Raw genomic sequence first — 21,985 nt, 5'->3', positions numbered from 1 at the left:
TCTTGTCATTTAGCTGATGACATTACTAAGACAGCAGGTATTTCCTGGCCCTGTGTTTTGATTTCACACCTCTGCACTGAGATCTGCAGTGTGAGCCTGGATGGGGAAACCAAACAAGTGCTCAGAACTCAACAGTGTGACTGGTACTGCTGCTTATGGTAGTGTGAGCCCTGCTGGTGAGAGGTGTTTTGGGAGAACAGGCAGAGTCCTACTTAATTCCAAAATATAGTGTGATGCTATTGTGATTTTAAGATCCAGCGGTGGGTTTTGGTGTAATTGCTACAGAAATTGCCAGAAATTACCCCTTTTGCAGGGGAAGGACCTCACTGATCACAGCGAGGTCCTTGCCTCCAATTCTTCTAAGCCTGGGCCAGTCCCATCAAGGCAAAGCAGAAATATCCTTGCGGAATGCTTCTGTGGTCCTTGAGGAGCTCTTCCAAGTTATTCTGCTCTTTTACCCTTCCTATGTCTGTGTTACCAGTGAGCTGGAAACCGAAGGAACCCAGAGCGAAGGGTCAGTGATTCCTGCGCTGCAGGAGCTGCAATACAGCTTCTGTCGGCAGAGGGCAAAGCCTCACTAGAAACCACAAAGCCTGGCAGGGATTTCAGTGGAGCGCTGGGACAAGCAGCACTCCTTTGAACGAGGTCTTTTGTAGAGGCTTTGCATTTGGTAAGCAAGTGCCCAGGTATTTATCCAGGCACAAAGAGGAGGAACTCAGGAACGCGGTGACCCATGGCCATGGTGATTGATGCAAGTGCTGTTTGCCACATGGGGACCTGACAGTCTGCTTTGAGGGCAGTGGTGAATTTAGTTTAGCTCCACATGGCAACAAGAGCCAATGACATGGGAGGCTGAGCCTGGGGCCAAATCCAGCACTTCAGATTTAAGGAAGATTCGGTTTGGGTCAAGTTCAGAGGGTGGAATTCTGTCCAGGTTTTATTATCAGTCATCTAGTCAGTGAGTAACAGTGTGTGCTGTGCAAAATAACACACTCATGTTTCCCACGGCTTGGAAGGGACAGTAGAATGGAGACCTTCCCCAGTTACACATACCACAAACTACAGAGCGCTTTGAATCAAGCTCACAGGTCCTGCCAGATTACAACAAGCTGTGGGCACCAGGTCTGTGCAGGATGAAGCACATCTGGAAGCACACAAGGGGGGCCTGTGGAAGCCCTGGAAGCTCTGTTCAACCCCGTGGTCTCACATCTGTAGGTTGGGTTTCCTGGGGCTGTCTGCACCCTGCAGATCCAAAGCAGGCTCATTCATCCTCTCAACTCCCAGAGGGACAGGGGTGTTACCTGGGGCACATCTGGAGCCACAAGGACAGATGCAAACTTGTGTTAAGAGAAGGGAAGTGGAGATGGCTCATTGAGGGGCAAAGCTAAGGAATAAAACCCCTCACATGGTCTGTCTCTTGCTCACAAGATTGTTGTGCTCTTACCGCAGCTATTTCTTGCACTTGTTGAGTTCTAAAGCTGTAGTTAGCTTAGCAGAGCCTTCAGTTGTACATTTCAAGTGTCTCTTACTCATAGTATCCTCTGAGCAAATGCTACTGTTTCTGCTCCTGGTTAAGATGTTCCTCCAAAGACATACAGGAAGTGGCAAGTTCCAAATACAGGTAGGAAAGGCATTTAGACACACTTGTATTCACTGCATGAGAAGGGTGTGGGGGGACTTAGCACAATCTTTTCATTCCAAGATGATTTCCACGAAGAAATTAGTATTCTCAGAATATTACAGCATGAGAAAAGCACATGAAGAAGCCACCAGCTCTGCTTTAGCTGGTTCCTGGAGCCAGGAGCAGTGATATCAAGAGGTTCTCTCACTGAGCACAGCCAGGTTTGCCCATGGAGCTTAGGAGCATACATACCTGGAGCTCCTCTGGTAAGGGAGCTCAAGGATAAAGCCTCAAGTCTTTTATTTCTCCAAAGGAGGGAAAGAACAGTTCATGTCCTGCTGAGCTCCACACTGTCTCTCCACTTTCACATCCTTTGGGTAAACCAGCACAAAACTTACTTGGAGAGAAGAGGAAAATAACCTCGTAGCCCTTTGGGGTTTATCTGGCTGCCTATGGCACTTGGCTGAGCGGTTTCTCTAGAGCAGGCTCACAACCTGGTTGTTGGAGATGCAGAATAGATATAAATTAGATATAAATGGAGGCAGATACCACCTCCTTTTGCAAGGTATTTTGTTATCTTTTCCCCACTGGCACCATCCTTCTGAAGGATGGAGAAATCCTGGCACTAAAGATGTTTATCTCCCAGAAAGAGCTTGACCTTCTCAGAGCACCAGTGTTTTCTTCAGCACTCTGCAACCTGCAGGAGGAAGGAAGTTCTCTGGAATGCTGCAGGGAGCAGACTGTGTTCACTTCAGTGCTACAGTTTGTTGGGTTTGTGCAGTGATAACTCACAGCTCACATCTGAGGACATTGTGTGTCCAGTGAACCAGCAGGATAGGGTCAAACATGCTCTTATTAGTTACTGGAAAAGGATCCTTGGGATCTGGTAGTCAAGCCTGGGCATACAGGTTAGGTACGTGTTTGGATGGAAACAGCTTCTGGTCCTGACAACACCTTGTGCAGCAACCTTGTCTCTTTGTTGTGGTGGTCAAGAGAACTGTTTCTAGATGTAGAATTCATTTCTATGTTACTGAGACAAAGTTAGCCAGCAGACAACTGTATTCCCAACTAACTGGAATGAAGAATAGCAGCCAGCAAACTACAGGACTTTTCCTCTTTAACTCTTTTCCCTCTCTGCCACTGCTTGTTGCCTGGTTTCCTTGCCCTCCCAATGGCTGGGTTTGATTCTCTGTGGCAGAAACAGCATGGTCGGAAGAGGCTTGCTTGGTGTTCTCCAATTGCTCATGACCAACAGCCACACTCTGCCTCCCTATGCTGAAAATGAACCTTGAAATCCCATCTGGCTTTTTCTTTTCTTTGTTGCTACAGATACAAAGGGTTTAAAGGCAACTGCTCCATTTCCTTCATTGAGCAGTTCAGAGCCCTCCACCAGTGCAATAAGTACTGTGAGATGCTGGGGCTGAAATCCCTCCGAACCTCTCACCAGAAACAGAGGAAAGCAACAGCCATGAAAAGCAAAACCCTTCCAAACTCATCGTCTATGAAGAAAACAGTGCCCAAGAAAGCCAGAGAACCCAGAGACTTCATTGCTTCAGAGCACTGAGTTGCACTGTCCCACCCTGCGGAACCTCCTCCTGAGGATCTGTAGTAGTGATGAGCACCAATGACCTGGGGGGGACAGCTTCAGGCTTTTGCCTTCTGTCATCGCTCTGGAGTCATCCTCATGCTGATGCCAGCAGCAAAGGAAGGAGCTGATTCCATGGTCGTGGTACCTGGGATTTAACTCTGGGCAAGGTTTCGAAGACACACTAAGCCATTTGCCTGGAGTATCTTACAACCCCTCTACGTCTTGGTGTCTGCACACTTTGAGACTGGACTGGAGAGCAGCACATGCCACTGGAGAACATCTTCCCTTCCTTGTGTCTGTGACCCTGTGGGTTCAGCTGCTACAAAACACCAATGTATTTAAGTTGCCACTTACTACAAGTTTTGCACAGTGTTGTTGCTCAGGCTGCTACAGAGAATTTGTTTTCTTTCCCAGATCTTTGTGTATTGTAATCCCACTATAATCCTCCTCTTGTAATTGTTTCTCCCACTTACATGTCTTTTAATACAAGACAAAGCCATTCATGATTGGACATATCTGTTTTCTTCCCCTTTCCCTATTAGTTAGCATCTTTAAGGTCCTCACTAAGTGGTGTCCTCAGCTTAAAGATGGGCAACTTGTGTGATTCTCCAGAGAATCCCTTGCTTTCCATGAAAGCTTCCTTGAATCCAAGTTAACTCCATGGCACAGCACTATTGTAGGGTAAAGGTGTGGAGTCTGCATGTTGCCACACAGCTACCAGCTGAAATAAACCTTTACACACGAGGGCATTTCAGTACCTCACAGCTCTTCCAACTAGAAGTACTATGGCTTCTCTGTGTGGCTTAGAGCTGGTTTTGAAGGAACATAAGAGAACCTCTCTGCTGAAGAGTCAAGATTCATGCAGGATGTCTGGGCAGGGCCAGGACCGGAGAAGGATACTCCATTGAACTGAGTGTAGCTTACATGGAGATTTGCAGGCAGAGGAGGGAAGGATGCACATCAGAGGACTACAGTGAGTTCACTGGAGGTGGCTGTAGAAGATGCAGTGTGTAACAGAGAACACAAACACTGAGCATTGGCATGGTTCTGTGATCCTGAACCCAGGCCACATTCTGATTGTGTTTCTGGTTTGAGGGGTTGGATATTTGTCATTTCTCTTCCAACTAGACTTGACATCTGTTCTCAGAAGCTGATTTGCGTTCTCTATTATTGATCTTGCAGAGTAGGTGTGGAAGTGGAGCTCTATCTAATGACAAGCCATCATATTTGGATTAAATAGTCACACACCCAGCCAAAATGGGTGCTCAGGACTTTATTGAACGTTGTGAATAGACATGCTGCATTGCTGATGTGTTACAATGCTGGGTGAGCCACCATTCCTCAATTCCTGCCAGTGGGAAGCCTAGCTGGTGATAATAGGGAAGGCAAATAGGAACCCCTGGCAATAGGCTGCTTTAAAGCTGCCATTTTTCTGTTCTAGTACAAAAGCTTCGGTTCTGACAATGGCACGTGGTGCTGTTAAGAGTCAGCCTTTGCCCTGGAGTTCAGCTACCTGTGCAATTACACCGGGACAACCACACATTAGTGGCTACCACAAGCAGAAGGTGCTTCACTGATTAACTTGGGTTAGAGCCATCTCCACAGGCTGTAAACCCCTGCTCTGCCAGGGTACTGAGAGGGTTGTGCTTTGGTGTGTGTAAGGCAAGTGGAGAAGTGAGTCTTTGCCTCTTACTTGTTTCCTGGTTGCCCCATCCCATCACCCCTGTCTGTCCTGTCCTTCTGTCTGTCTGCTTCTACAGGCAAGAACTCCATGGCAGTGCAGGCCCCTCTCAAAACATCCTCAGTTCCCTACTGATGTGTCTGGGTCATGATATAAAGATAATGTAATAACACCAGCGTATTCTTATCCATCCATCCAAGATCAGTATTTCTTGTTCCTGACAGCAAAACTGGACCAGGGAGGAGGAGGCCAGCGGATGCAGTAAGTACTGGCAGGATGGTGTCAGGGAGGGGGGACAGCAGTCTCTCTCAAGAGAGACTTTATATCCCTTGGAATGATGTTAGAGGGACCAGGAGCACGTGGTGCTCTCCTCTGTCCTCCCACTTGGAGAGGGGCATTGAGAAGGATGTAACTGAACTGTCTCTGTGCCTGGTGTTTGTTTGGGACAGCAGGGTTGGAAGAGGGAAGAAAGCAACAAGTCTTTCTTTAGTGGGTACTAAGCTTTATCTTCTTCCTTTGGCAAGAGCTGTTCTGCAAGGTTACTTAGCACTGCAAGGCAGAGGAAGGGTGGAGTCTAGAAGGTTCCCCCTCTCACTGCAGAGTGTTCTGTGAACCTAAGTCTTGGCTTATTCAGTGGGATTTAGGCTCCTCAGGGCAGTGCTGGTGCCTGACTTTCATCCAACCCTTTGCAAGTTCCTACAGATGCTTCCTACTCTTTACAGTAGTTTTCAGGAGAATTTCTATGAGGAATTGTGAGCATTCCCAAGCTGGCCTCGTGTTTCAGAGGTAACCACAACCCTACTGATTCCAATGATGGCACTGGAACGATGATTCCTTGTGTTACTTGTGTGCTTTACAGCTTTGCTCAGAAAGGAAAGGGCCAAGTCCTGCTGAGACATGTCAGAAGGTCATTTATTCCTCATAGTGGTGGGGAGCCCATTGCTACTGTTCACGTCCTGCTCTGAACTGATGTCTTGTCCACCAGTAGCTATTTAGTGTGATAATGGCGTTTGATAGACTGGACACAAACACCATTGTCACACTCCACAGCTCCGGCAGTAGGAGATCTTTAGTCCATGGAAGGAGTGCTATAGGCACATGGAAGACTTCTGGGGGCGGGGGCTTCAGAGACCTGCAGAACATAGAGAAAAGACCATGGTTATACAGATTTATACCTGGTACATCAGGAGCCTCACCAGGGAAGTGGGAGGAAGGATTCTGACTGTCTTTGAGGTGAATGTTTGTTGCAGCTAGCTGTAGTAATCTACAAGTTAAGAAGCTTTAAGTGTGCCTCTACAGGTGAAGGAGATGGACCTTGAGAAAGTAATTCTGCCCTGAGAGACACATTTATGAAGGGAGGGATCGCCATTCCCTGTCTCTCTCTTACTGATGGAGACAGCTCAGAATAAGTTTGTGACCTCTATGGAGCTGTGTTAGGCCTGAGGAATCCTCTTGCTAGAGTTTATGTTTGTTCTCTATATACTTGTTTTTAGCAGCATTTTAGAGCTATGGATATTCAGTTACGTGTCACCACCATCTCTGAATACTGCAGGGAAGCAGGGAAGGCAGAGAAAGAGGAGCACAGGGAAGGCAGGAGATTAGAAACCAGAGCTTGGGTGAAGAGGAGTAGCCTTTGTATCTTACTCTGCCATCTATCCACTTTTCCCTCAGTCTATAAAGACTCTCAGCCAGTGTGATCATCTGTGAGAGATCACATTGGGTATTAACTGGAAGAAACACTGACCTGTGCAGGGAGAATGTAGCTTTGGGAAGATGCAAGCCAGCTAGTGAGTGTTCACTAACAGGAATAACAAAAAGTAGCGGTAACTAGCTGATAGCTGTAATGAAGTCTGCTCTCTTAAAAAAAGCTGCCCTAGTGCTGTGTCACACAGAGATTCAGCTCACTCTGTTCCTCAGCATCAGAAGCCAAAGGAGCACAAGTACAGTACATTGCTCTCTAATTCATCCCAACATCAGTGTGCTTCCCCCTTACCTTTCCTCAGACACGTTTTACTCAGCTTCCTCTCTTCAGCAGAGCAGTAATCAGGCAAGATACTACTCAATCTCTGGGGAACAGCCTGACAGGCCCTGGCAGGTACAGTGTGAAGAGCAGCAGAGCCCTGCAGAAACGCTTCCCAGGGCTTCACTGGGAAATGCGTGTGACAGCAGGTATGGTGCAGCTGCAAGTGCGCAGCTTTATAGTTCCACAACTACACAGAAGCTTCCAGCAATTCAACAGGAATCTTCCCAAGACAAAAGGTAATGAAAGAAAGAGAAATGGCTGCTAGTTTTTAGTACTGCAATGAAGAAAAATCCTGGAACAACAGAAAAGTTACGGGTCGGTGCAGGGAGAAACAGAGTAGAAACATCAGAGAAAAGGAACTAAATCCACTTTTTGCTTCTCTTCTGCTATTCATTTGTATAAAGAGGATGATTGGGATGTTCCTGTTGAGCAGAGAGCTGTGAAGAACTAGGTGGGTTTTCAAGAAGTATCTTGATGGATCCCAAAACCTGTCCCTTCTGTATATCCAGATGTGGCAGCATTCCTGTACCCTGCTGAAGTGTGACCACACTTACAGTCAGCTCAGCAGTCAGAATTCACCTGCACTGGTGATTTTTGTTCGTCCTTTTAGCGTTTCCCTTTCCTCACATGAATCGAGCACGGGAAGCACTTACCTGTCCCAGCTGCCAAGTGATCCTCTGGTGTGGCCTCAAGGCTTGGCAGGACTGAGGTTCTCCTGCAGCTTTGAGGGGGTCTTTGGAGGAATTGGGTTCCTTTTAGGAGTCACCAGCAATGAGGAGCCGTGGAAAGCTCTGCTCCCAGTGGCCACCTTTCCCTCGCCCTTTATGGGATCCTGAGCTTTGAAAGTAAACATTTCATTCACTCTCTGATAAGTCCTATTAAAATATTGATCTGGGGGAGGGAAATGGCCCTCACTGCAAGGGCCAGAGTCACCTTTAGTCACACTGAGCAAGGGAAAGAGAGCTCTGAGATCCCCATTTGCTCTGTCCCCTCAGAGAGAGCATATGTGGGTACGGAAAACTCCAAAATCCAGCTGCCTGTTGTGCTTAATCTTGATGGAGAGTGGTTAATCTTCATCTTAGATGCTTATTTCTTCCAGGGAGATGATTGCATTGATGCCTTAAATCACAGGGCTAACTTACTGTTCATGCTGTGGTTTACCAATCTGTTTCCCATTGTTAATGTTGATTTACTGCCTTTTCTGCCCAGGAACTTTCAGAACTCAAAGAGCCTGTCACATTTTCAGTAGGTTTTAATTTCCAGCTGTGAGATGAGGGGAGGGGGAAAGTCTGGCTTCAGCTGAGCTGATCTGGGCACCGATGGCAAAGCAGGTGTTACACGCAGGTTTCAGGATCTCGCAGGTTCTTAACAGTCTCATCACTACATATAGTGTTGAAGAACAGCTTTTCCCCTTATGAAACCTCCAGACTTTACAATTCTCAGGGATTTAATGACACAGTTTTAGAACCTTAGTTGTAAAAGCCATGTTAGTTGCCTGATGTAGATGATGTGATTGCTTCCTTGTACCCTTTCTAGTTTTGATGCAGAAAAAGACTTTCATTAGCACAAAGCACAATTAAGAATGATGCCCTGGATCTACTTAGAACCCCTCCTGGAGCAGGGCCTGCTTTGCAGTTGACACTGTGTGGTTTTGGGGGAAAAGTCTCCCATTTGGGACTTGTGTGCGCACACGGTGTAAAGCTGACAGAATTACTAGTAGTTGTCCAAAATCAGCAGAGGAAGACTAAAATGTGCTACTTTGAATCACAGAGGCAACACCACTTACTTTTGGGTTGTGCTTCTGGACAAAATGGCGATGTGTAGGTGAAGCACTGCCCTGGAGCCACTGCTGGGGCTGGGCAGCCTTGCAACACTCGCTACTGCTGCAGTTTGGCTCCAGTTCTTTGCAATGGAATGCCAAAGGATTTGGAAATTCCTGAAAAAAAAAGAAAGGGACTGGTTTGTTTAGATGCTAATAAAGGTGACACAAGGGCATATAATGCAACACTCGTTGCACATGCATCCCAGGACCAAATGCTTCCCTTGAAATCCATAGATATGACCCCAAGTGAAATGGTCTGACTTTGAAGCTCAGTCTGACTTTGAAGCTGGCAGAGGACTGAGTCCTGTGGACTCCAAAGGGCCCTAAATGGTGCTGTGATTCCATTTTATGGGCATAGCTCCTGGTGACCAAGATGTCACTATACAGAGGGTGAAATTTCATCCATATGAGAGTTCTCTCTGATCATTTTCTGATCTAAAATGTGGAGGATACAGAGGGTGAAATAGAAACCTGAGGAATGGAGCCAGTTCTGCGTGGCAAGTGTGAGAGAACAACTCCCAAACTGAAAGAATGATCACTTCCCACAGAGGCTATGTTAGGAAGTTTTTCACTACAACCAGGGAGAAGCTGTAAGGGCTGTGAGTGCTATAAATCCCAGTGGAAGAGTAAAATCCCCAGCCATTGGACCCTTGATTCTGTAATCCTCTGGAACACCAATAAGTTCTGAGTTCTCCCTCCCAGGATTCCAGCCTCAGAACTGTTGCACTAAGGGCCATTCCCAAATGAGAACTTGTATCCATATGGCTTTACTCCAGCTCTATCTTTAATAAGCATAGAATCAATACTCTTGAATTGATTTGGTTTGGCTGTTTCATCTGTGGAAAAGTCCTGTGACAGCCAGCCAGTGGTGGGATGGCTGCCTTGGATCCAGCCTTCCAAACAGAGCTGGGTTGGAGGTTTAGACTGGATCTTTTATGGAGAAAACTGCCACATACTCAACAGTGGAAATGAATTCATCCCTTTGCTGTGACCTCTGGATTTCAGTGAATCTGTGCTGACTTACATCGGTTTAGGATATGACCTTAGAGCTTTAAAGGGAATTGTTACAGGAATTCTTGGGCTCCAAGCAGGCAGAGCTGGTGTTTGTGTGTTTATCCCAGATGTCTACAGTATTCAAGGAACATCAAGCACTCAAGGAAGCACCTTTAACAGTGCTAATACCACAATGTGATAGACAAAGGTGAGGCATATGTAGTGCTAGGCCAGTGTAGATCATGGAAGGGAGGATGTCGTGACCCTTGTAAGTCAATGGCCAGTGGTTAAAGATTACCTGTTCTGGTCATTCTGGCTACTAGATAGAGAAAGATTAACTGAGAGCAGTATAAAGTAGAGCAAAGGTGTTTAACCTGGAAACCATGATCCCTTCTCATTGCTGCTGGGGCTCAGTAAATGGGATTGATTGGAGTTTCCCAATCATAGAACTCATTACATCAGTTCTAGATCATGATGACTGGCCATGGGGCACATCCCACACGCAGAGATGGGGTTGAGGATCATCTGCAGATGGTGGGTGTAAAGTCTGACTGGTACATCAATCACAGTGCTCTTCCCCAGGGAAATAGCTGGGGTTAGGGTTGAAGCAATCCTGATGTAAGCAGATGGCTAACAGGTAAAAATGACATTTATTTACGTACTATCTGAAGTTGGGGCAGGGGATATCTGTTCCCTGTGCTGCTGTGTAGTGAGTTCTTTTGCTCTGCAGCCATTAAATGCAAGGGATTTAGTCAATATGCCACAAAGTTCTCTGATCAGAGAAATGTAAGTCAATTTCTGCCTTGTCCATCACTTCACTCTGAACCATATTAGGTACTGAAGTGCTGCACACATGGGATACACGAAGTTTAATCTTAGAATGGTAACTAAAGACTGGTCATTTCGTTTTGGAGTCCAAATCCCAGTAAAATCATTCTCCTCAGGAACCACCACAGTAAATCAAAGCTTGGCTCAGCAGTGGCCTGTGCCACCTGCCTCAGGAAGACAAGAAACCCCACTCAGCATCTGCCACCTCCTCTGGTCTATGGATTGATTCACTTTGGTATCTTACTACCTCCTGCTCACGGGTGTTCATGTATCGTGTATTGGTGTGGTGGCTCTTCTCTCAGCACTGCAGGGCTTTACCTGAGGATTTATGCACCACAGCCATGATACAACAGCACGCTGAGGTGGATTTGAGGTGAGCACCTGCAGGGAGCTGCACACAGAGCAGTCACAGCACAGCATGAAGGTCTTTGATGAAGATGAGGATAAGCAACTTCATTAATTTCTTAGATTTGCAAGTAAAAACCCCATTTAAATCCTCTTCTGAGGAGACTTCAGTGGCCTGACCCGTGTGAATGCCATTCCCATCACTGGGAGAGGCAGGTGCGGCATCCCCATGTGCCGCTGGCAGCTAGGGGCCATGGCGCTGCCCGAGGGGTGGGGCCGGGCGGGGCCCAGGGGGAGCTGCAGAACCTTCTGGAAGGGCCGGGCAGGCGCTGAGGTGGCTCTGCCTGAGGCGGCGGCTGCCCCTCGCGCCCGGCACCATGGCGGGCCTGTGTCCGTCCCTCACAGCCCGGCCCCGGCACCCAACGTCCGTCACCCATTGCGGGAAGGAGAGGAGAGACCCTCTGCGGGGTGCACCATGGCGCTGGTGAACAGCCCCGGCAGCCAGCGCCAGAGCAGTGAGTGAGAAGTCTGTGGCAGACGCCATTAGGAGCAGGGTGCGATGGGCGCTCAGTACCTTTGGCTCCTCTGCCTCCCTTGCGCTTCAGGTAAAAACTCCAACTAAAACGGATTAGCGTAGACTCTCACACACTTCTTGCTATTTTTGCTCTTTGGATAAAGATTGCAGGTGTGAAAATGGATTTGGCCTCTGAAAAGTCATGGTTTTATACCACCATGTTGGTGCTTTAAAGCTTTTCTGCCTCTGCCGGTTGGACCTGGGAAAAGAACCGTGTGCTAACAGCGCATGAAGTAAAAGCCAAGGAATAACTGGGATAAGGCTGCTTAAATGTGCCTTGGGTTTGTCTTTCCTATATTCCTGTGCACCTATTCCCCATTAAACAGAGAAATGATACAATAGCAATGGTTTAAGGACAAAGAATGGTGATAAATTAAAAGGCATCAGTGTTTTAGGTGACATTGCAGATGCTTTCCTTACCAAACATCAGCTTTACAGAGATACCATATTTAGCCTAACAGTTTACTAACTCACCTACCATCCTATGCAGCATGTCACTGGGTTTCACATGGCTTTTCCAGCCCTGGATGCCACAGCTCTGCTGAACCCCAGTGTTTTCCACAAAATCACCGTTTCAAGGCCTCAAGGAAAACGAATCTGCTGTTTGTTTCTTTTCCTTGCCTGTCTCTATGGGTAGTTGTGAACAGAGTGTGTCCCTGGGGCAGGGTATGGGCTTCACAGCTGGTCTGCATTTGCTTAGATTAATGCAGGTGCTGAGCATGAGGCATCCTCAGGTCTCTTTGTGTGTTAGATTTCTACAGTGTAAAGACAAATGACTAAAGCAGGGAGAAAAGGGAGGTAGCAGCTCCTGTTAAAGCACTGGAGAGCTCTCAAGTATTCCTCTTTTGCTTGTTCTACTGCTGAAGAATGCTGTGGGAAGGATTCAGCGAGCAGGAGCTGGTTCTCAGCTGGATGCCTCAATGGCTATAGCATCTGTTAACTATGAGCAGCTCCCACACTGTAGGTAACCTGCACATAGAAACAGCAGGTGAGTGAAACGTTGATCCTGAGCTCAAGGTAAACTGGAGCAGTAGCAATTCCTGGCCTAGCTCTGGGAATTGCAGCATTAACATTGAAAGAGGAATGATTAATTCAGGCTGCAGAAGCAGGGGTGGGGGGAGTGCCCCAGGTGCTTGGACAAGCAGGCAATCAGTTAAGGCTTCATCAAGATCAGGTGTGAGGGGATCTTTCTAGAGGGTTTTCAGTGTGCAAAGTGATACTGGTGTGACTGGACCCTCAGAATAGCCTCTGTTAAACTGGAGAGGCACGGGGGATTGGATTTACTGGATAGCAGCTAGCTCTGGATTTCTCAAGGCTGCTTTTCAGGACTGACTCAGCTGGAGTGAGTGAGCTACAACTGGCAAGTAAGTAGACTTCTGATCCTTGGTTGTAACGGGATGACTCTGAGGCTCCTGTGCTCAGCAGTTAAAATAGGAGGTGGCGTTATTTTGGCATGTATTAACCTTGATGCTCCTTATAGCATGGACATTGGTGGGAAATGAGCTGGATCAGCAGTAAACCACCCGAAAACTTGTGTCCCTCAATCTTAATGCTCTCTTGGGGGTAGAATAAAGAAGGTGTGGTTAATGGAACTAGAGGTGGCCTTGTGCCTGGGGCTCTGGGTGCCCTGGGCACATGGGATGGTGCCTAGGTCCCTGCTGTATCTGTGGGGTTTGTATTCTGGGTGGAGGGGCCTTTCTGGAGGGGGTTGTTCAGGACAGAATCAAAGGTGCTTTTCAAAGTCAGCTCTTGAATTGGTGGCTTTGCAGCCCACTGACTAAGCAGTGTGGCACTGAGCTCCCAGAGGTGTAATCCCAAAGCCAGTGGTGATGGACTGGGATAAAGCAGTCATGTCCCAGCAATTTAGAAGCTCTGGGCTTTGCTAAATACCTGTTTGATGTTTATGTGAGCATCTGTAGCATATGCATTGATAGAACTTAACTGTATGTGGAACAGGAATGTTGGCACTAGAGTCCCAGTAGCTGAGACAAAAGGTGATGATCTGCCTTGTCTGTGGCCTCCTTGAGTGGAACTTTCATGGAAGGGCTGGAGAGCAGCTACAGAGTGCCAGGTCTCATGAGGCATTGAGGGATTGTCAGTCAGAACATGCTCTGGCATGTGGTGGAGCTGGGGGAGAGGCTGGATCTAGATGAGTGTTGCTGAGGAGCTGCTGTTTCGAGGAGCAGTATTTAGGGTGCAACCCATGGCTGGGCATTGCTCTGGCTGAGGCAGAGCTGCTTTGTCACATGTGGTGGCAGGGCCTGCCTGGGGTTCTGCGGTCTAGCGTGCTCCCCTGTGGTCCCCAGGGCTGGTTGCCCTGTCCAGCAGGCAATGGTGGATGGTGTGTGTGGAATTCTCTCTTGGTGCAGTGCCCTACAACTCTGGGGTTTTTAATTTATGTTTGAAGTGAATATTCTCAGCAAAGCTTCAGGACATGCTTGTGCTGCTCTTTGAGATCAAAGAACACCCCGTCCTCTACCTCACCGTGAAATAGCTGCTGTGAAACAAAAACGTTCAATGATGTGGTTGTTCCTTGTGCGTGTTCTTATAATCCATGATAACATTGACATGTGGCTGTGCTAATGTTTTCCAAAGGAGCTTGAGCTCACTGTAAGAGGGAGGAGCTGCTCATCCTCTCACTGGATGGGGAGGGCAGGGCAGGGAAGGGACTGACTGAATGCAGGAGCTCTTTAAGGAATCCCTGAGCTCTATTAGGAGTTGGATGCCAATAGCAGGAATGAGCTGCCTGTGGAACCGCATACCAGCTCAGGTCACCTATTGCCACTGGTTTTCCAGGTTAGACAATGTTGTGCTCAGAGTTCAGTGAAAAGAATGAATTTGAAGCTTCCTTTTCTCCGTGCTTCATTTCTTACTATTGCATTGGTATTACTGCTTGAAAGAGGAACTAGTTGCTGGTCAAACCCATTTGCTTTCTGTATTTTTTAATGGAGAAATGAAGATCCACATGAGCTTTTTAAAGGAGAAAACACCCTCAAGGTGGGGGAGAGAAATGCTGTTTGCTTTGTGACAAATGCCTGCTTTAATGTATTACCTGAAAACAGGTTTGTTTGGGAATACTGAGATGTTTCAGTGCTTTTGGAGCAAGGTATCTGCTGGATCAGTCTCTAACAGTCCCTATAGGGGTTTATGACTGTATAGCCCCATAATGCATCAGGACAGCCTCTATTGCTGAATCACTGGTAGCATCTCAGAACACAAAGCATGTATCTAACCTCCTCTGCACCTTTAAAGCACGTGTTTAGCCTCAGAGGAGTCAGCTTCAGCTGAAAGAGTCTGGATTTTCTGGGGGTTTAATTTCCAAAGCTAAACTGGCACTGAAGTAAAATGACACCTTCCAACCTGTTGTTGTATTTCTGTTGTATTGGCAATCAATTCAATTCTTGTTTTAGTGGTCTCAGTGCATTAATTCTATTAAATAGAAGACAGGTTTGAGTTCACTTACAGATCAAGTAAAAATCAGTTATTTTCTTGTCCAAGTGGTGACTCGAACTATGCAACCTGCAGTCATTTCAACAGGGTTTGCTTTCCAGGCTCACTTAGATCATTCGCTCTGCTTAGCAAGTTACAAATCATAGTTATGCTTACAGGGTAAATGCTGTATGAAATGAAACATGGAACTCACCTGCTGTTCCTAGAACACTCCTGAAACCTTGTTGTTCTTCTGAGGCAGTTTATTGTGGCTGGAGAAATCAAAGCACCACATACACAGACCTTTCTCCTGAGTGGGAAGTGGGTTATTTCCTCCAGGTATGAGCTGATGGTTTCCACCTCAGCTGCCTGGAGCAGTGTGTGGTGGGACTGGCACTGTGCAAAGGTGGCACTTGTGCCTCTGTGTCACAGCCACGGGGCTGGCTGTGTTAAAGATTACTCGAGCACCAGCCTGCTCTTAGATTTGAGCAGTACTGCCTCTCTAGCACTTAGCCTGGGCTGTGTTTGCCCTGTGATAGATGGGGCTTTGTTTCTCAGGGTGCCATTCATTGTGATTTCAACCCCCATGCACAGGTTTGGGCACTGAGAGCCTGTTCTCCTCTTGGGGGCTGTGGGGTTTGCCAAGCCCCTGAGGTGTGCAGAGAGGAACATAGGTTTGAATGTTGTGAAATGAGCCTGCTGGTGGGGAAATGCACATGTGTTCCCAGTGTGAGTGGTGGAGTGAGGTGCTATGTTCTCAGGGCTTGCTGCTGCTCAGAGCTGTATCACATACATGAACTTGAGCATGTTAAATATTAATCCTTCTTATCAGCCTTCTGTAAGCAGTGAGCTCTGCTTTAACTTCAGGTAAATGAACAAACCCTCTGGGGTGATTTGTTGGTCTCTTCTCCCAAGTAACGAGCAATAGGACAAGAGGAGATGGCCTCAAGTTGCATCAGCAGAGGCATAAATTGGATATTATGAACTATTTCTTCACCAAAAAGGTTGTCAAGCACTGGAACAGGCTGCCCAGGGCAGTGCTGGAGTCACCATCCCTGGGGGTATCTAAACGACATGGATGTGGCACTCAGGGACATGGACTTGGCAGTGGGAGGTGTGATGGTTGGTGGCTGTCTTGGCCACAGTGAGCATGAAGTGGTGAAGTTTAACATGTGTTGATGCCATGAGAATAAAGCTCAGCAGAGCTGCTGCCCCGCTTTCAGGAGAGCAAACACCAGGGAGCTGGGGAGCAGTGTCCCTGAGAAACTGCTTGTGAGGGCTCTGAGGTCCATAAGTGTTGGTTGGGTTTTAGGACTGCAGGGGGGCTCGGGAAGTGGAACAGGGAAGTGCCAGGGGTCAACCAGAGGCTGTCCTAATGCAGCTGAGGCAGGATCTGGCCATGCAACCACAGGGCACATGGAGTGTGAATCAAGCTTTCAGATACTGTGCTTGGGAGCATGAGAGCAGGAGGGAACTGAGCACAGACCAGTGCAGGGTGCTGTGCATTGCTCCTTGGGGTTCTCTGCTCCAGCACCTATTGAAGTGATGCAAATACTGGGAATGAGTTGGAATGCTTCTGTATGGAAAATAGCAGGCATCCCAAATCTGAAGGATGCCATGGCATTTGGAGAAGGGAATCTGCTTGATGTGGGGCTTTTTGCATTTGCAACAGACCTAATGGGTTCTTAAAGCACTGAAGCTGATGGGGTGGAAAGGGAGGTCTTCATATAACCAAGTATCAAGCTATAGGAGAGACAACAGAATGGAGGCAGTAGTTGTCAGCTTTGTCCCCAGGAGTTTCTCAAGGATCTGTAGTGGCCTTTCCAACGTATTTGGGCTGTTGTTCCCATTTGCAATGTGAAAGGTTTTGCTGAACCCCTGGTTTGAGCTCTTGGGGGGGGGGTGCCACCTCCTGCCCCCCTCCTGCTCTGCCAGCAGGGACCAGCAGCCATGAACAAACAGGCTGCTGGGTGGGTGACTGCTGGGTCATTGGACTCCTGGCCTTCAGCATGTGGGCAGCTGTGCTCAAACAAAGCTATTTAAACACATGCAAGGGCACAGATAAAGAGTGATGTGGATATATACATGTATATATACATCAGCCTTGGAGACAAAAAGGAAAACAGGGAAGAAAAAGGCATTTTTACATGAGTCCAACAGGCAAACCCGATGACAATTCTTTGTGCAGGTTAACTTCAAGTTGCTGTGACAGTCAAACAAGCCTCAGTTCTCCCTATTATATGCCACTTATGTTCTGTTGTTGGATATTGTTGAGTTTGCGTTCTGAATTTCTTAGGAAACCCTTACTTGTGCATGCCATAGGCATAGGAAAGCCTCTGACTCCCCTGAAGGTCGTGTTGGTTTCCATGTTGTTCCATACGACATGTAAGAAACTGTCACTTCCTGAACTGTGGTGACTAGTTTGTAACTGTCCTCAAAGTGCCTTGAATTGCTTCCATCTATTCTTCTTACTGTGAACTTAGATACTGCTAATAGGCTTGTGTTTGATAGCTACTTGTCCTGTGACAAAGGAGCAGGAGTAAGGGAATGTGGTGTTTCAGGCTTTGTGAACAAGAGCTAAAGGAGCCTGGGAGGGGATGTAGCACAGTGGCTTCATCCCTTCCTTTTCTTGTAGAGCCACATGAAAGCTGTGTAAGGTGATGTTAAGAAAACGGATCTTTGCACTCCCAGGCCAAGGCTGACTCTGTGTTTACTGCTTTATGCAGCTACTGGGCTGAAAATGATGCTTTTATCACCTGAAAGAGGAAAAAGTGCTGAGTGACTTGTACTGATGCTGTTAGACTGTTTGCCAGGCAAGAAATGACAGCTTGGCAGTCAGGAATAGAGATCTTGAAGGTATACTTCACAAACGGAGAACTGTTTATGGTAAGATTATCCATATGTATGGAGTATGTACCACCAGGCTGTACTCCAGGGGTTTGATGTGCTTGTGAAAGGAGCAGAACTTTGGGAACTGGATCTGATCCGAGTTTCCTGGATCCTGCATTTAAGACCTGAGAGGTCAGACACAAAAGCAGCTGTTAAATATTCAGAGGAGCTGGGGGATTTTGTCATTGGGCTTTCATCTAAGCTGGATATGGAGCAAGATCTTGCTTCCAGGAGCCCACATGGGGGGAGATGCAAGTTCTGGTCCAAACCTCTGGTTTAGAAGAGCTGATACTGACTCTCTTTAGTGTTTGTGTCTATGCTTAAGCCCTGATTAATTTGTGTTCTAAAAGCTGTAAGAGGTTTTCTTAGCAAACAGTACCTCAGCATCTCTGTTATTGTGAGAATTCGGAGTCCCAAAACCTAAAGACGGGTGCGTGTTGGTTTAACTCTTGCTGCAGTTGTTACCACTTCTTCCCTATGCTGCTGTGCTGCCAAGCTGTCATTGTTAACAGCACATCAACACCGAGCCTTTGCCCTTGTTCTGGTCCATGTTCTGGCACAGTGCAACTGCCCTATATAGGCCAGGAGAGCAGTTGTCAGTCTGGCTTGTTGCTGAGGAGCGCTTTGGTTTGGCTTGGGCTGCTGCTTGTCATGGGACTAATGGAATGTCTGGCTGGAGGGTGTTGGGGTCAGACTGTTGTGACAAGTGAAAGAAAGGAGCACCAGGGAGATGTTTCCTGCCTCACTCAAATAACAAAGCCCTTTATACAAGGGGAGAAAAGAGAGTTCATGATCTGGCCTGGATGCTCCTTTTTGTCTTTAAAAGCCTCGGGGCACAATTGGGAAACACTGGGTCCAAGAGCTGCATGTTGTAACAGGCATTGAGATAACATGTAATCACATTCCTATTGGCACTGCTATTAAATAGAGGTTGTGAACCATCTGTGTGCTGGATGAGGACATAGAACTGGCTAAAACTTGACACTTTTCTTACAAGCTGTTGTTCATGGAGCACCGGGCAAAGGAAATGACTGGCTGGTAGGGAAAACGTTGTCAGTTGTGGGGACAAGAACCCCTCAGTTCCCTCAACTCCAGAGGAAGGAAATTCCTAGACTAGCACAAAATATTCACCTCTAGCTGCTTCCAAGTGTGCTTTGGGTTTTGTTCTGTGTAAAGAAGCCCTTAAACCTAAAGGCGTACAGCAGCAAACCAGAATCCTTAGAGGTACAGCAGAGTCTGCTCACTGCATGCCGCTTGTATTTGCTGAGCATCGATCTTGTGTCCATCTCTGTTACCCTTTAACTTCAGGCCAAGGGGCAAAGTTTGCTTTTGTTTAAGAACTGATTTCACAGAGGTTATGTCCTCTGGCTACTCCAGGAGTGGCAGCTCTGTGAAATGGAAACTGAGCTTACCAGTTTTCCAGCATAGAGATGTACCCACAAACACAGTGTGCACTGAGCCTGGAAAGGTGACAGGATGGAGCAAGTAATGAGTCAGAATTAGCAGAACAAGCAGAAGCCTCAGCTTTGTCCCACTGTTCCTGCGCGGAGGCAGCAAAAATGATGCTGTGCTTGTTCTGATACTGCAGGCCCCTATAAAAAGTGTCTCTCCTTTCCTGTAAGCCTCCTTTAAGGTCTCCCCTTAAGGAGCCTTCTCTTCTCTAGGCTGGACCAGCCCAGCTCTCTCAGCCTGGCTCCAGAGCAGAGCTGCTCCAGCCCTTGCAGCAGCGTTGTGGTCTCCTCTGGACCTGCTCCAAAAGTCCATGTCCCTCTTGTACTGGGGACCCCAGAGCTGCACATTGAGCTCTGAGTGGGGTCTCACCAGAGCACAGAGGGAAAGTCACATCTTTTGACCAAAGGATAATTTCGGTTTGATAAGTTTTGAGCATCTAAAAGCTAGGCAGAGATTACATTGCATAGTTAACCTGATTTCTCTCCCTGTTAATATATATAATTCCTTATTTTATATTCTCAGACTCCTGTTTCTGACACCTGACTTGGAAACCAGGCTCTCTTGGCTTCAACAACTGACTGAACCACCACTGCACATCATCCAAGACTTCAGCTTCCCAGATAGTCAGACTTGCAAACCCACCACGTGTCTATCTCCTGCTGAAGTGAAGGTCTTGGTAAGAGCTAGTTGTACAGCACTGGGAGAGCATTATCAGAGAGGGAAAGGCACTGAAGTTTAAAGCCAAAACCTTGTGTTAATGAGGTTGAGGTATGACAGAAAATAGATCCAGAGCAGTGTTTTGTCATGACTATATCTTGGGTTTATGTTGTGTTGCACTTCTGTCTGTCAACGCAATGAAATGCCCACAGCAAATGGCAGAAAGGAAATTGAGGGAAAAAGGCAGATTCATTTGAGCAAGAGGAAATTGAATTTGAACAGGGCTCTCAATCAAAAGCTGGGCAAATAATGAATGGAATCATGAAAAGATGATTTATCTTTGGGATCCTTGTGTTGGACATGCTGGAAGCGGGAGCGGATCCTGTTGGGTTGCCATAGCAAACCCCCGGTGCCTTTCTCCTGATGGTATTATGTAGGAATGTCAGTGACTGGGGTTTATGTGGAGTCAACCCTGGAATGAAAGGAAAGCAGGAAATTCAGCTTCCCATTCAGCTGGATTTAAAGTACTCAAGATTGCTGAAGCAAAGGGGTTGGGCAGGTTTTTAAAGGCATTTCAGCCTTTTGTGGTAGCCAGTAGGTTTTCAGTGCCCAAATACTCATTAAATATAGTTAGAACTGTAATTCTCATGTGCACGATTGCTCTGCTGTGTTATCCCTAAATAATGTCCTAATATACATCATGGATTTGGGGACATTGGCATCTGCTAGCTGGAGGTGTGGAGTGGGTGAAATACAGCCGAGAGCAGGGCACAAAGAGGGGATGCTGCAGTGGGTGCCTGATCCTGGCTTTGGCACTCCTGTGTCCTTTCTAGTTTATGTTTTTCCCTAGCTACGCCCTGGAAGCTCTTTTGCACCAGAATTCCAACCACACTTTCCCATGACACCAGAAACTATTTGGTTTTAACTATATATAAATTGTATGGCTATTTACGTGTAACAAAATAGAAGCCATCACTTCTATACAGGTCCCTGAGCTGCACATCACTTGGGTTTGCAAGTGCCTTTGCTGTAAGCACTACTATTTACCTACTCTGAAGCTGTTTTGTCAGCATCTGCAAATCAGGTACTGGTCCAGCTGGACCTTTAGCTAGATCTGGGATTGTTGTCATTAATAACAGCCAGAAAAGGAATTCATTGGGATAGTGCGGGATTTTTCCCTTGTCAGGGTAGGAAGCAACTGGGTTTCAGGGCTGGAATTAAAAATGGAATCACTACTAATCAGTTACTGCAGCGTCTCCTGTGGGTGGCTATGGAGTAGTGTGGATGTGTAGGTATTGATTTGGGATTTGAACATGCTGACATGGGGGTTGGTTGCTTGTTTCTCAAGGGCAACAAAACCTTACTAGCCACACACAAATGTTACATAGTAAGGATGTGTATGTCGAGGTGGGTTTTGATTTCAGCCTTTTGTTGTAAAGAGAGCTGGTTAATCTGATGTTTCAGCATCACCCAGAGTTGTTGCTTTACAGCACAAAGATGTTTGCTCATGTCCATCAACAACACAGCAGAGTTACTCCAGCACCACAGTAGCTGCTAGAATCAAGTAGAATCTCATCAGAGTCATTTAGGGGGTTGGTGTCTGTAAGGAGCCATGTGGCAACATCAGTGAGCTCTAGTAACTTGATTAACAGCAGGTATTCCCATCTGTTGGTAAACCGAACAGGATTTGGGATGGTGTTTCTGGCTCATAGCAAGAGATTCCTTTATTCCTAGTTGCCTTGCAGCCCTTGTTTTTCCCCAGTTCCTGAGCTCCTGGACACTTGCTGAAGCAGAGGGTATTGGGGCATGTGTGGTGCTGTGCTTTTGCCTGTCTGTCTTCCCTTCTTCCTCAGCAAATTGCAGCTGAAGGTGGGGGGGGGGGGGGGAGTGTGTGTGTGCATTCCCTCCCCCTGGGCTGCTCTGGGATCTTGGGAATTCCCATCAGGCCTTGGCCTTGGTGTAATGATTTGGGAGGTGAAGCACCCCTTGACTGTACCAGGGATGCTGGCACGGCTAAGGAGGGAAGTGACAGCAGGAATAATCAGTCATCCCCTGACAGCCTTGGAACATTCCTCATCTTGGT

At 47.1% G+C, this 21,985-nt stretch overlaps 1 protein-coding gene across 1 annotated transcript in view; it reads left to right on the top strand.

Moving 5' to 3' along the window:
* ALPK2 (alpha kinase 2) overlaps positions 1-21,985 on the top strand; it is a 42,818-nt gene that overhangs the window by 14,682 nt on the left and 6,151 nt on the right. The window contains exon 10 of the mRNA XM_030474853.1: positions 19,768-19,921. Within this exon, the coding sequence (XP_030330713.1) occupies positions 19,768-19,921 (154 nt within the window). The remainder of the gene's footprint in view (positions 1-19,767; positions 19,922-21,985) is intronic.

The sequence above is a fragment of the Strigops habroptila genome, chromosome Z (genome assembly GCF_004027225.2).
Source record: "Strigops habroptila isolate Jane chromosome Z, bStrHab1.2.pri, whole genome shotgun sequence".
Taxonomy (NCBI): domain Eukaryota; kingdom Metazoa; phylum Chordata; class Aves; order Psittaciformes; family Psittacidae; genus Strigops; species Strigops habroptila.
Note: the sequence above shows the minus strand (reverse complement) of the source record. Positions and strands in the feature narration are given on the sequence as shown.